This window comes from Bos grunniens, chromosome 10 (assembly GCF_055505025.1).
Source record: "Bos grunniens cultivar Pamir isolate PY7600 chromosome 10, Bosgru_T2T1.0, whole genome shotgun sequence".
Taxonomy (NCBI): domain Eukaryota; kingdom Metazoa; phylum Chordata; class Mammalia; order Artiodactyla; family Bovidae; genus Bos; species Bos grunniens.
In genome coordinates, this window is record NC_141174.1 from 60,263,859 (window position 1) to 60,279,613 (window position 15,755).

The 15,755-nt window shown below is 37.2% G+C and overlaps 1 protein-coding gene across 3 annotated transcripts in view; it reads left to right on the forward strand.

The window, feature by feature from the left end:
* Positions 1 to 15,755, forward strand: part of SOS2 (SOS Ras/Rho guanine nucleotide exchange factor 2) — a 105,936-nt gene that overhangs the window by 11,899 nt on the left and 78,282 nt on the right. For all 3 annotated transcript variants that reach the window (XR_015134780.1, XM_086321594.1, XM_086321595.1), the window contains exon 2: positions 13,375 to 13,500. Coding sequence is in view for 2 of the 3 variants with exons in the window: in XM_086321594.1 (XP_086177720.1) it covers positions 13,375 to 13,500 (126 nt within the window). In the remaining variant the exon portion in view is untranslated. The remainder of the gene's footprint in view (positions 1 to 13,374; positions 13,501 to 15,755) is intronic.

Genomic DNA, 15,755 nt, shown 5'->3' on the forward strand with positions numbered 1-15,755 from the left:
AGAAAGAAATGAAGAACCCCAGAGTTAGTAGAAGGAAAGAAATCTTAAAAATCAGGGCAGAAATAAATACAAAAGAAACAAAGGAGACCATAGTAAAAATCAACAAAGCCAAAAGCTGGTTCTTTGAAAGAATAAATAAAATTGACAAACCATTAGCCAAACTCATCAAGAAACAAAGGGAGAAAAATCAAATCAATAAAATTAGAAATGAAAATGGAGAGATCACAACAGACAACACAAATACAAAGGATCATAAGAGACTACTATCAGCAATTATATGCCAATAAAATGGACAATGTGGAAGAAATGGACAAATTCTTAGAAGGTACAACTTTCCGAAACTGGACCAGGAAGAAATAGAAAATCTTAACAGACCCATTACAAGCACGAAAATTGAAACTGTAATCAGAAATCTTCCAGCAAATAAAAGCCCAGATGGCTTCACAGCTGAATTCTACCAAAAATTTAGAGAAGAGCTGACGCCTATCCTACTCAAACTCTTCCAGAAAATTGCAGAGGAAGGTAAACTTCCAAACTGATTCTATGAGGCCACCATCACCCCAATACCAAAACCTGACAAAGATGCCACAAAAAAAGAAAACTACAGGCCATTATCACTGATGAATATAGATGCAAAAATCCTTAATAAAATTCTAGCAATCAGAATCCAACAACACATTAAAAAGATCATACATCATGACCAAGTGGGCTTTATCCCAGGGATGCAAGGATTCTTCAATATCCACAAATCAATCAATGTAATACACCACATTAACAAATTGAAAAATAAAAGCCATATTATTATCTCAAGAGATGCAGAGAAAGCCTTTGATAAAATTCAACATCCATTTATGATAAAAACTCTCCAGAAAGCAGGAATAGAAGGAACATACCTCAATATAATAAAAGCTATATATGACAAACCTACAGCGAACATTATCCTCAGTGGTGAAAAATTGAAAGCATTTCCCCTAAAGTCAGGAACAAGACAAGGGTGCCCACTCTCACCACTACTATTTAACATAGTTTTGGAAGTTTTGGCCACAGCAATCAGAGCAGAAAAAGAAATAAAAGGAATCCAAATCGGAAAAGAAGTAAAACTCTCACTGTTTGCAGATGACATGATCCTCTACATAGAAAACCCTAAAGACACCACCAGAAAATTACTAGAGCTAATCAATGAATATAGTAAAGTTCCAGGATATAAAATCAACACACAGAAATCCCTTGCATTCCTATACACTAATAATGAGAAAATAGAGAAATTAAGAAAACAATTCCATTCACCATTGCAACGAAAAGAATAAAATACTTAGGAATATATCTACCTAAAGAAACTAAAGATCTATATATAGAAAACTATAAAACACTGATGAAAGAAATCAAAGAGGACACTAATAGAGAAATATACCATGTTCATGGATTGGAAGAATCAATATAGTGAAAATGAGTATACTACCCAAAACAATCTATAGATTCAATGCAATCCCTATCAAGCTACCAACGGTATTTTTCACAGAGCTGCTGCTGCTGCTGCTAAGTCGCTTCAGTCGTGTCCGACTCTGTGCGACCCCATAGATGGCAGCCCACCAGGCTCCCCCGTCCCTGCACAGAGCTAGAACAAATAATTTCACAATTTGTATGGAAATACAAAAAATCTCGAATAGCCAAAGCAATCTTGAGAAAGAAGAATGGAACTGGAGGAATCAACCTGCCTGACTTTAGGCTCTACTACAAAGCCACAGTCATCAAGACAGTATGGTACTGGCACAAAGACAGAAATATAGATCAATGGAACAAAATATAAAGCCCAGAGATAAACCCACGCATCTATGGACACCCTGTCTTTGACAAAGGAGGCAAGAATATACAATGGAGAAAAGACAATCTCTTTAACAAGTGGTGCTGGGAAAACTGGTCAACCACTTGTAAAAGAATGAAACTGGAACACTTTCTAACACCATACACAAAAATAAACTCAAAATGGATTAAAGATCTAAACATAAGACCAGAAACTATAAAACTCTTAGAGGAGAACATAGGCAAAACACTCTCCGACATAAATCACAGCAGGAACCTCTGACCCACCTCCCAGAATATTGGAAATAAAAGCAAAAATAAATGGGATCTAGTTAAAATTAAAAGCTTCTGCACAATAAAAGTAACTATAAGCAAGGTGAAAAGACAGCCTTCAGAATGGGAGAAAATAATAGCAAATGAAGCAACTGACAAACAACTAATCTCAAAAATTTACAAGCAACTCCTGCAGCTCAATCCCAGAAAAATAAACCAGCCAATCAAAAAATGGGCCAAAGAACTAAACAGACATTTCTCCAAAGAAGACATACAGATGGCTAAGAAACACATGAAAAGATGCTCAACATCACTCATTATCAGAGAAATGCAAATCAAACCACAATGAGGTATCATTTCACACCAGTCAGAATGGCTGTGATCCAAAAGTCTAAAAGCAATAAATGCTAGAGAGGATGTGGAGAAAAGGGAACCCTCTTACACTGTTGGTGGGAATGCAAACTAGTACAGCCACTATGGAGAACAGTGTGGAGATTCCTTAAAAAACTGGAAATAGAACTGCCATATGACCCAGCAATCCCACTGCTGGGCATACACACTAAGAAACCAGAATTGAAAGAGACACATGTAGCCCAATGTTCATCGCAGCACTGTTTATAATAGCCAGGACATGGAAGCAACCTAGATGTCCATCAGCAGATGAATGGATAAGAAAGCAGTGGTACATATACACAATGGAGTATTATTCAGCCATTAAAAAGAATACATTTGAATCAGTTCTAATGAGGTGGATGAAACTGGAGCCTATTATACAGAGTGAAGTAAGCCAGAAAGAAAAACAGCAATACAATGTACTAACACATATATATGGAATTTAGAAAGATGGTAACGACAACCTTGTATGCAAGACAGCAAAAGAGACACAGATGTATAGAACAGTCTTTTGGACTCTGTGGGAGAGGAAGGGGGGGATGATGTGGGAGAATGGCATTAAAACATGTATAATATCATATAAGAAACGAATCGCCAGTCCAGGTTCGATGCAGGATACAGGAAGCTTGGGGCTGGTGCACTGGGATGACCCAGAGGGATGGTATGGGGAGGGAGGTGGGAGGGGGGTTCAGGATGGGGAACACGTGTACACCCGTGGTGGATGCATGTTGATGTATGGCAAAACCCATACAATATTGTCAAGTAAAAAATAATAATAATAATAAAAATTTTATTTTATTTTATTTTTTTTCTATGTTTTTCTTAATTCTGTGGTACCTGCTGCAGTTTATTTGCTAACGAATAGTGCAAGTTTGTTATTTGGCCATCAGCGTGTGGGATCTTAGTTCCCCAACCAGGGATTGAACCAGTGTCCTCTGTAATGGAAACACAGAGCCCTAACCACTTGACCTCCAGGGAAATCCCTTTTTTCCTATCTTTACACCAGTCTACCACACTATTTTATTACACCTTTATAAAAAATTTTTGGAATCAGGTAGGTTTAGCCTTCCAGCTTTTTTTTTCCCGCAGTTGTTTTGGTTATTCTAGGACCTTTGCATTTCCATAGAAATTTTAAAATTAGCCTGTCAATTTCTACCCCCCCCCCAAAAAAAAACCCTGCTGGAATTTTGATTGGGATTATGTTGAATTTATAGATTATTTGAGGAAAATTGAAATCTTAACAGTATTCAGTCTTTGAACCCACAAAGTTTGTATTTTCATTTATTTAGATTTTTAAACATTTCTGTCAGCAATATTTTGTAGTTGTTAATGTATATCTTTAGGGTGAAATCTGCTTTTTCTTTTTAAATTGAATTTTAACTTTTAAAGCTTTCAGTATTTTTAATTGATGTTTGAGCCACTGTATCTTTGCAGAAACTTTGGCAATGAAATAAAGAATTTGGCATGAATAAATACACAGACTGTGTATCCAAGGGATTTATTTCTATATTGTTCAGTTCAGTCGCTCAGTCGTGTCCGACTCTTTGCAACCCCATGAATTACAGCATGCCAGGCCTCCCTGTCCATCACCAACTCCTGGAGTTCACTCAAAGCCATGTCCATCAAGTTGGTGATGCCATCCAGCCATCTCATCCTCTGTTGTCCCCTTTTCCTCCTGCCCCCAATCCCTCCCAGCATCAGGGTCTTTTCCAGTGAGTCAACTCTTCTCATGAGGTGGCCAAAGTACTGCAGTTTCAGCTTTAGCATCAGTCCTTCCAGTGAACACCCAGGACTGATCTCCTTTAGGATGGACTGGTTGGATCTCCTTGCAGTCTAAGGGACTCTCAAGAGTCTACTCCAATACCACAGTTCAAAAGCATCAATTCTTTGGCGCTCAGCTTTCTTCACAGTCCAGCTCTCACATCCATACATGACCACTGGAAAAACCATAGCCTTGACTAGACGGACCTTTGTTGGCAAAGTAATGTCTCTGCTTTTGCATATGCTATCTAGGTTGGTCATAACTTTCCTTCCAAGGAGTAAACATCTCTTAATTTCATGGCTGCAATCACCATCTGCAGTGATTTTGGAGCCCCAAATAATAAAGTCTGACACTGTTTCCACTGTTTCCGCATCTGTTTCTCATGAAGTGATGGGACCAGATGGCATGATCTTGGTTTTCTGAATGTTGAGCTTTAAGCCAACTTTTTCACTCTCCTCTTTCACTTTCATCAAGAGGCTTTTTAGTTCCTCTTCACTTTCTTCCATACCCTAAACGCAAATGTTAGTTGATTGAACAATTTGCACTAGCAAGATTTTCTTATTTGATTCTGAGTATGGGAAACTGAAAATATGTATGTATTAGGAAATAGCATTTCTGAAATTTGTCAGATCTAGTGTTTATCAATTTAAAAAATTAAGTTTAATGCTTTTATATGTGTCTACGCACAAATCTGTAGCAGTATGATTTTTCTGTTTACAGTGTATGTGTAAGGAAATACCGTCTGGCAATTTGAAAATACGGTATAATGGGAATACAGGTCTGATATGTTAATCTACTGTTAAAGACTGAAAATTATTTTAATTGCTCTTTTTTCTGCCTAGTCTTTCAGAAAAATATGAAAAGTGAGTTTGAGTGAGTTTGTTCTGATATAATTATTTTATACTTACTGTCTCTTAGGGTGCTGAGATAGTAAATGTGGTATTGCAGGGTACGGTTATCTTTTGTTGTCGTTTGATATCCTTTTTAGTATTTATAGCTAGGATTTTAAGATTTTATATTTGTTTTTATGACTTTTCATCTTTGCAATTTAGTGAGTTTAGCATAAGAAACTCAGATGCTCAGTGTTAAGGTTGCTTTTCAGGTTACTTACTGAAATCATAATCATGGGAAAAATTTGTATCCCAGTTAGACATTATCTTAATTCTCACGCATAGTCATTTGTACTGAGTGGGGCTGTTGGCTTTTGTGGAAGAATGTTATAACAAACAGTCTTATGGACTTTTTTAAGCTAAACTTCCAATATAAATGTTTATTTTATACATATATTTATACGTGTTTATACATGTATTTAAATGTCTGTTCTGTTGATATAATAGAAATATATGGTAGAGTGTAATTAAGTTTCGTCTTGACATGTAACAGGAAATATTTATTTCTCCCAAATCTATTTTGAATTTCCAAAAAAAAAGTAAAGCCAGGTTTTTTGGATATTAGTCCTGTATGGATTTCCAGCTGCCTTAGTTAAGCGCTTCTCATCCAGACTTCGTTAACTGGTTATTGTTCCAGCTTCTTGTGTCCTTTCTCTCTCTCACTTCCCCACTTCAAATTATGTTTCTTTGTAAGTTTGTTTTTATCAAAATTATTCATGGAAATGAAAAGATAACTAGCTCTGTAAGGCTGTTAGGAAAAATAGCAGTATCTCCTCACTATTTGCAACAGTTTTTGCTTCCTAGATGCAGTCCCTTTAATTTTTCAAAGTGATTTATTTCAGTATTCTGTATCTCTAAGAAAAAAAAAATGCTTCTGCTCTATTGACCTTTCTGCTTTGGGCAGTATCTTTTGGCTTCCTACTATGGAAGGTAAGGTTTTACTATCTTTTGTACACACACACACACACTCATATATATATTCTCCCCTCCAACAACACATAGATTTACCACATGTACATACTTCCTGTCTCCCCTCCCACTCCATGCTTCTATCTTAATGTTGGTTGGATCAATATTCAGAGTTTATAGTATTATTACTGTACATAATGACCATATACTATATGTTATTTATAGTTAAACCCCTTTTTCTTTCCTACTTAATGTTTTACTGAAGTTAATAATTATCTTGTGTTCTTGTTTGTGTATTTTCTATGTACTTATCAGTTTAAGCTCAAACTGCCTACCAGTTGTCTAAATATCCTCTCAAGAGTTTTAGATCTATCAGATACTCTGTTAATTTCATCTTCTTGAGATAGTTTCTTTCAGAGCCTTCTGATCTGCTCTGATTGGACTGGCAACCTTTATGCTTGTTTTACAGATCTCATAAGTTTTCTTCACGTCATCCTAGGCGTTCCTTTGGCTTTTCTCTTGCATCGGTTCCTTTGTTTCTTATATCCCATATTTTTCTCTATCTTGATTTGTATGCTTGTTTTATTGTGGTACAAACTATAAAGTTTAACGAAAAAGAGTATGTGAGAGTAAAACTTTTGGCCATGTTAGATCCAAGCATGTCTTCATTATACCTTAACATTTGATTGATAATTTGTTAAGATCTTATTAAAGGTTGGAAATTATTGCCTTCCAACTTCTAGTATTATTGTTGAAATCTGGAGCTGATTTAATGTTGTCTACTTTGTGCATGACCTGTTTTCTCCCTCTACTCTGAACTTGTAAGATATTCTCTATATCTCCAGGCATCCTGACATTTTCATTTCTTTCATTGAGATGGGAACTAGGAGGGCCCTTAATGATTTAATATATTGATAATTTCGCCCCTTAATTTTCTGTTTGCTTGTTGGTGATTTTCTTTTTAAAACTTTATCTATGGTGAAATGTAACATACAGCTAGAAAATGCATAAAACATAAATATACAATTTAAGGAACTCTTACTTAACCATCACCCAGGTGAGAAAATAGCACATTTTTAACATTTTTCTCAAGAGAACTCTCCAGAAGGTAACCAGTAGTCATCACTACTTTCCTTTATAGTTTCATCATCTAAGCATGTGTTCTTAAACACCGCAGCTTAATTTTATCTGATCTTGAACTTTGTGAGTGAAATTTGTATCTGTTCTTTTTATCTGTCTTCTTTCTGCCAACATTATTTTAAAGATATATCCACATTTTGTGGAGCTGTCTTTACTCATGTTTTATTTTTTGCTGTATATACATTCCATTGTATGAATATGCCACAATTTATCTATCGTACTCTAGATAGGTATTTGAATTTGCCTTTCTAATTTAAAGGTATACCAATAATGTTTTTTTCTGAACCTTTTTGTTCACGTATTCTGTAAATGTTTGTGCTTATTTCTTTAGAACAGTGCTGTCCAGATGAAATATAATATTAGCCACATGTGTAATTTAAAGTTTTCTCATAGTCACGTTAGGGCTTCTCAGGTGGTGCAGTGGTGAAGAATCTGCCTGCCAGTGCAGGAGATGCGGGTTCAGTCCTTGGATGGGGAAGATCCCCTGGAGAAGAAAATAGCAATCCACTCCAGTATTCTTGCCTAGTAAATCCCATTAATAGAGGAGCCTGGTAACCTGCATTCCATGGGGTCACAAAGAGTCGGACTTGACTTAGCAACTGAGCACACATGTACCTCCGTCCGTAGCCACATTAAAAATATAAGAAGGCACAGATCAAGTTTATCTAAATAACATATTTAACCCAATGAATGTAGTCATTTCAGCATTTAGCCAACAAAAAAATTATTGAGGTATTTGACATTCTTTTTGTATTCTAGATCTTTGACATCTGGTATGTATTCTATAGCCCATCTCAGTTTGGTCGAGCTACATTTCAGGTGCTCACACTAGCCACATGAGGCTAGTGTCTCCTGTATTGGACAATAGAGCTCTAAAAGATGTGAATATACTGAACAGTAGAATTGCCGGATTATAGGGTATCATATCTTGAACTGTAGTAGATGACAGCAAAGGTTTCCGAAGTGATAGAGCCATTTTGCACCCCAGTGCCAGTGTGTGTGGGTTCCCATTTTTCCACATAATTACCAACACTTAGTATTATCATACTTTTTCGTTTTCTTGTCTGTTAAGTGGGTGATAGATTTCACTGTGGTTTAATTTGCACTTCCCTGATGGCTAAAGAGCTGGAGCACATTTTCACATTAATTGACCATTTGAATTTCTTCTTCTGTGAAGTACTGGTTTAAAATTTTTTTGCCATTTTTTTTCTATTAGGATTTTCATCATTTTTTCCTTGTTGAATTTTTAGAAGTTCTTTATAATATATTCTGGATGTGAGCCCTTTTGTATTATGTGTTAACATAGATCTTCAACTCTGTAACTTGCCTTTTCATTTTCTTAAAGATGTCTTTTGCTGAACTTGTTTTAAATTTTAATGTTGATAAGTTTGTAAATCCTTTACTTTATGGATAGTAATTTTTGTGTCCTTTTTAGTAACTCCTTTTCTGTCCTGAGATCATGAGATTGTTATCTATTATGTTATTTTATATTATCAGAACTTTATTAGGTCTTTTTATTTAATAGATCTAAAATCCAACTAAGACTGATTTTTGTATCAAGTATGAATAGGAGTTGATTTCATTCTTTTCTGTATGAGTGTCCAGTTGTTCACTGTTCATCCACTTGCCCCACCTTTCCTCAGCAGTTCTCCCCCTACCCATTGTGCCACCTTTGTTGTACATCAAGGGTCTATATATCTGTAGACTTGTTTCTGTACTGTCTGTTCTGTTCCATTCATCTGTTTCTCTATCATTATATCAACATTCTTAAATCCTACTTGTTGTTGTTCAGTTGCTCAGTTGTGTCTCACTCTTTGTGACCATGGACTGCAGCACGCCAAGCTTCCCTATCCTTTACCTGTTTCCCAGAGTTTGTTCAAACTCATGTCCTTTGAGTCAGTGATGCCATCCAACCATCTCACCCTGTCACCACCTTCTCCTCCTGCCCTCAATCTTTCCCACCATCAGGGTCTTTTCCAGTAAGTCAGCTCTTCGCATCAGGTGGCCAGAGAATTGGAGCTTCAGCTTCAGTGTCAGTTCTTCCAATGAGTATTCAGGGTTGATTTCCTTTAGGGTGGACTGGTTTGATCTTCTTGCAGTCCAAAGGACTCTCAAGAGTCTTCTCCAACACCACAGTTCAAAGTCATCAGTTCTTTGATGCTCAACCTTTTTTATTTTCCAACTCTCACATCCGTACATGACTACTGGAAAAACCAAAGCTTTGACTATATGGACCTTTGTCAGCAAAGTAATGTCTCTGCTTTTAAATATGCCATCTAGGTTGGTCATAGCTTTTCTTCCAAGGAGCAAGTGTCTTTTAATTTCATGGCTCCAGTCACCGTCTGCAGTGATTTTGGAGCCCACAAAAATAAAGTCTGTCACTGTTTATATTTTTACCCCATCTATTGAAAGAGAAGAATGTAAAAGCAGGCTTAAAACTCAACATTCAAAAAATTAAGATCATGGCATCTGGTCCCATCACTTCAAGGCAAATAGATGGGGAAACAATGGAAATATGCAAGGTGACAATATACAGCCTTGGTGGATTCCTTTCCCAATTTTGAACCAGTTCGTTGTTCCATGTCTGATCCTAACTGTTGCTTCTTGACCTGCCTACAGGTTTCTCAGGAGACAGGAAAGGTGGTCTGGTATTCCCATTTCCTTAAGATTTTTTCAGTTTGTTGTGATCCACACAGTCAAAGACTTTAACCTAGTCAGTGAAGCAGAAGTAGATATTTTTCTGAAATTCTCTTGCTTTCTCTGTGATCTAACGGATGTTGGCAATTTGGTCTTTGGTTCCTCTGCCTTTTCTAAATCCAGCTTGTACATCATGTTCTCAGTTCACGTACTGTTAAAGCCTAGCTTGAAGGGTTTTGAGCATTACCTTGCTAGCATATGAAAGGAGTGTAATTGTGTGAAATTTGAACATTCTTTGGCATTGCCCCTCTCTGGTACTAGAATGAAAACTGACCTTTTCCAGTCCTGTGGCCACTACTGAGTTTTCCAAATCTGCTGGCATATTGAGTGCAGCTCTTTCACAGCATCATCTTTTAAGATTTGAAATAGCTCAGCTGGAATTCTGTCATCTCCACTAACTTTGTTCATAATGATGCTTCCTAAGGTCCATTTGACTTAACACTGCAGCATGTCTGGCTCTAGGTGAGTGATCACACCATCGTGGTTATCAGGTCTTTAAGATCTTTTTTGTACAGTTCTTCTGTGTATTCTTGCCACCTCTTCTTAATATCTTCTGCTTCTGTTAGGTCCGTACCATTTCTGTCCTTTATTGTGCCCATCTTTGCCTGAAAAATTTCCTTGGTATTTCTAATTTTCTTGAAGAGATCTCTAGTCTTTCCCATTCTGTTGTTTTCCTCTGTTTCTTTGCATTGATCTTTGCATTTCTTATCTCTCCTTGCTGTTCTTTGGAACTCTGCATTCAGATGGGTATATCCTTTCTCCTTTGGCTTTCACCTCTTCTTTTCTCAAGTATTTGAGAGGCCTCCTTATACAACCGTTTTGCCTCTCTGCATTTCTTTTTCTTGGGGATGGTATAGAGGTGCCCTATGAAGTAGGGTGCACTTCATAGTGCACCTCTATAATTTATAAAACCGTATGGTCATTCAGAGATACCTCTGTTGCTGGGTTTATGACCTAGTGTTCATAGACTTCTAGTAGGTTTGTTTTATTTAACTTTGCAACACGTTTTAATTTTTGCTTTATGTCTAATTACAGTGTTTGAAACCTAAAGAATTACACATTATCTTCAAATTTGAATGTGTATATAAATATTTGTCTGAACTCAGCACATTCAGTGCCATGATTTCTTGGCTTACATCTGCTCTGAATCATCAAGCTTTATAGGTATACCCAGGGGGCCCTGAGGACATAGGAAACAGTAGCCAGAGTTTATAGTTCTTAAAAGCAAATAAATTTGGAAAGAAAAGCCAAAGGAAAAAGGTTTGATTCACCTTCCTAGAGTCTGTAGCCAGGAACCCATGCTTTTTTGAGGGACATCTGGTCTGTCTTGGTAGCTGGGCTACCCAGTTTTCTCTTCTCAAACTCAGGGGTCAAACATCTGAACTACATTAGTTCAGAGAAGTTCAATATGTGCTAATGTGGACATCAGCAGTCAGGGTGGTCCAGAAGTTGTGAGGTGGGCCCAAATACCCCAAAGACCTGTATGACACACTATACAGACCTATCTCCCAGCGTGTTCTGGGCCTCAAATTTAATGGTGCCTCTTCTAACTCACAGCCAGTTTTGATCTGCATATAGCCCAGGTCTAATGCAAAAATGATCTCTTTCTTTTGAACTGTAGGAAATAGTTTTGTAATAAAGTCAGCAGCCTAAGTGAAAAGGGCCCTGCTCCTTGTCTCCCTGGGAGAGTGAGGGTTGGTAGTAATCAGGTTGAAACTGAAGAGCAGCATCTGACTCACGTGGTACAGTATTGGTATCACTTTTCAGTCATGACCGCAGGCCTCAACCACTTTTCTCAGAAAATGCCTCTGGAGTTGGATCGTAACTCTAAAAAAACAGGGTAGATTCAAGACCAGTGACCCAAAGCACCTGAACTTATCTGTAAACAGAATGGTGTGGCTTTCATCTGAGGCAGAGGGGGATGTGTAGGAATAGGAGCAAGAATGGTGGTGTTTCTGGGTAAGGGGAAATGCAGCTCGGAGCAGAACACCTCTGACCCACCTCTGTGGGGCTGATAGTGCTTCAGCTCCACCATTGGCCTACATTTAGCCAAGCTTCCTCCTCCCCCACCCCCACCCCCAACAACTGGGCTTTACACTCACATGCAATCCACCAAAGCATATAGACAAACCTCTGAGGCACTGCAATCAGATCAGATCAGATCAGTTGCTCAGTCGTGTCCGACTCTTTGCGACCCCATGAATCGCAACACGCCAGGCCTCCCTGTCCATCACCAACTCCCGGAGTTCACTGAGACTCACGTCCATCGAGTCAATGATGCTATCCATCCATCTCATCCTCTGTCGTCCCCTTCTCCTCCTGCCCTCAATCCCTCCCAGCATCACAGTCTTTTCCAATGAGTCAACTCTTCACATGAGGTGGCCAAAGTACTGGAGTTTCAGCTTTAGCATCACTCCTTCCAAAGAAATCCCAGGGCTGATCTCCTTCAGAATGGACTGGTTGGATCTCCTTGCAGTCCAAGGGGCTCTCAAGAGTCTTCTCCAACACCACAATTCAAAAGCATCAATTCTTCGGCGCTCAGCCTTTTTCACAGTCCAACTCTCACATCCATTCATGACCACAGGAAAAACCATAGCCTTGACTAGACGAACCTTTGTTGGCAAAGTAATGTCTCTGCTAATAGCTCTACTCAAAGGGGAAAGAAAAGATATTAGGATTATAATTGTCAAAGGAAGGGCAAAACCCAAACCATGTACAAAGTTATGTACGTGTTTCTGTACACAGATAGATGGCTGCCTCTCCTCTTGTCACAGAAATTTACAGCCTCAGGACTTTTGTGAGAGTGACTGATATCGTCCCTAATAGGATCCTTGTACACAGTAGGTTTATTAATTAACTTCAGGGTATCCATGCTTCCTCTGAAGTTGTATAGAATATTTTATGTGTATATGGTTTTTTGGTGGTAAGGAGAAGAGAGACCAGTGGCTTTCAGTTGATTTTCATAGAGTATTATTGTTGTTTAGTTGCTAAGGCGTGTCCAACTCTCTGCAACCCCATGGACTGCAGCATGCCAGGTTCCTCTGTCTTCCACTGCCTTCCAGAGTTTGTACAGATTCATGTGCATTAAGTTGGTGATGCTATCTATCCTCTCTCTCATCCTCTGCCACCTCCTTGTCTTCAGTCTCTCCCAGTATCTGGGTCTTCTCTAATGAGTCGGTTGTTTGTATCAGGTGGCCAAAGTGTTGGAGTTTCAGCTTTGGCATTGGTCCTTCCGATGAATATTCAGGACTGATTTCCTTTAGGATTGACTGGTTTGATCTGCTTGCTGTTCAGTCTCCAACCCCATAGTCTAAGAAAGATTAAGAACGACTTCTATGAGTTAAGAAAAGTTTACAGAAACCAACTTTTTCCCCCCATTTTTTTGTGTTTTATGTCTGTATTTGAATAACCATTCTGATAAAGTACTATTAATTATATGTAAGATTCTCAGACTTTTGTTTAATAAGTATCATTTTGCTTATACTTAAATTGAGAACTTTTTTTTTTAAGGTTCAGGAGCAAGTACATCCCAATCTCTCAGCTAATGAAGAGTCTCTCTATTACATTGAAGAGCTGATTTTTCAGCTGCTTAATAAATTATGCATGGCCCAACCAAGGACTGTTCAAGATGTGGAGGTAAAAATGATTGTATTATTTCAAAAAGTCATTGAACCACTGTATAAATTAACTTTTATATCTACATCTATATCATTTAAAATTATCATGGAAACTAAAGCCATTGAAATCATATGGGGGATGTATGATCAATTCATTTTTGTCAGAGATGTCAAGGCAATTCAATGAGGAAAGTAAAGTTATTCAGCCAAAATAAGTGTTAAAACAACTGGATAAATTTTTGGTGGGAAAAAACCCTTGAAACCATCTCAGAAATTTAAGATACATCATAATCTTAAAAATAATAGCTGGAACTATGAAGTTTCTAGAAGAAAATGCAGCAGAATATCTTTATAAGATGATGTTAAACAATTTTTTTTTTTTTACAGAGGACTCAAAATACCATAAATAGCAAAATAATAAAATTGATGTGAAGGTGAAAACGATACAAGTCACAGACTAGGTGAAAATGCTTTCAATATGTATTCCTTACAAAGGGCTTGTATCCAGAATATGTTAAAAAAGAAAAACAATTACAAATCCAAAATAAAAAGATTCTTTGCTCACCCAGATGAACAAAAGTCTTGAATAGACAGTTCATAAAAGAGCATATGAAAAGTATTCAAACTCATAATTCATCAGGGAAATAGAAATTTAAAGTACAAGGAGTTATTTCACACCCACTAAGAGGGATAAAGTTGAAGACTGATAACATGGAATACTAATGGGATGTAGAGCAACTGGAACTCTTAAACACTGCTAGTAGGAGTATAAAATGGCATAACTACTTTGGAAAATTGTTTTACAGTTTCTTATAGTTAACTATATACCTAACCTATGACCTTGAAGTTTTATTGCTGGGTATTTAATCCTAAAGAAATGAAAATATACCTTCACAAAGAGACTTATATAAGAATGTATAAGCAGTTTTATTCATAACAAGCAAAAATTGAAAACAGCTAAAATTTCCATCTATAGGAAAATGGGAAAACAAATTGTGATAGATTCATAAAATAGAATGCTACTTAGTAGTAAAATGAAGGAATAAACTATTGATACATGCAATAACATAGCTATAATCTACAGTTATCACGTGGAACAAAATATAAGCCAAACCCCAGAAAGTATATATTTATTGATTCCAATTATATGAAAATCAGAAATAGCTTAAAGTAATGGTGATAGAAATCAGGATGGTAGCTGCCTATGAAGTTGAGATTAAGATGATAGAAGTTTTCTGTAATCTTGATTAGTGAGATGGTTACACAGGTGTAAACATTTTTCAAAACTTATCTAATTATACACTTAAGATCTGTGCATTTTACTGCATACAAATATTAGGTTCCATAAAGGACTAGTGTAGAATAAAGATATTTACTCATTGATTAAAAAAATATACATATATGTATATATATGAATGAATGAATGTGAAAGTTGTTCAGTCATGTCTGACTCTTTGCAACCCCATGAACTGTAGCCTGCCAGGCTCCTCTGTCCATGGAATTCTCCAGGCAAGAACACTGGAGTGGGATAGCCATTTCCTTCTCCAGGGGATCTTCCCAACCCAGGGATCGAAGCCAGGTCTCCCACATTGCAGGCCAATTCTTTACTGTCTGAGCTACGAGGGAAGCATGTGTGTGTCTACCTAAAAGATCATGTGTAATTTAGTGCTGAAATACCTGTTTGGGCTCAGTTACATGTGAGTATTTCTAAATTTTTAGAAATACCTGTCAGTATAGTTTTTAAAAGTTACTTTGGCATTATATTGTTTATGTCACCTTTCTTTGAAAATTATTTTCTAACAAGGCAACAACTTCCAGGGTAAAGGATAATCTTATTTTGGAGTAATAGACCTCCTTTCTGCCTCATGGGAAACCTGTATGCAGGTCAAGGAGCAACAGTTAGAACCAGACATGGAACAATGGACTGGTTCAAAATTTGGAAAGGAGTACATCAAGGCTGTGTACTGTTACCCTGCATATTTAACTTCTATGCAGAGTATATCATGTGAAATACTGGGCTGGATGACTCACAAGCTGGAATCAAAATTGCCGGGAGAAATATCAACAACCATAGCTGTACAGATGATACCACTCTAATGGCAGAAAGCGAACAGGAACTAAAGAAACTCTTGATGAGGGTGAAAGAGGAGAGTGTAAAAGCTGACTTAAAACTCAACATTCAGAAAACAAAGTATCGGGTCCTATCACTTCATGGCAAATATGGGGAAAAAATAGAAACAGTAACAGACTTTATTTTCTTGGGCTCCAAAGTCA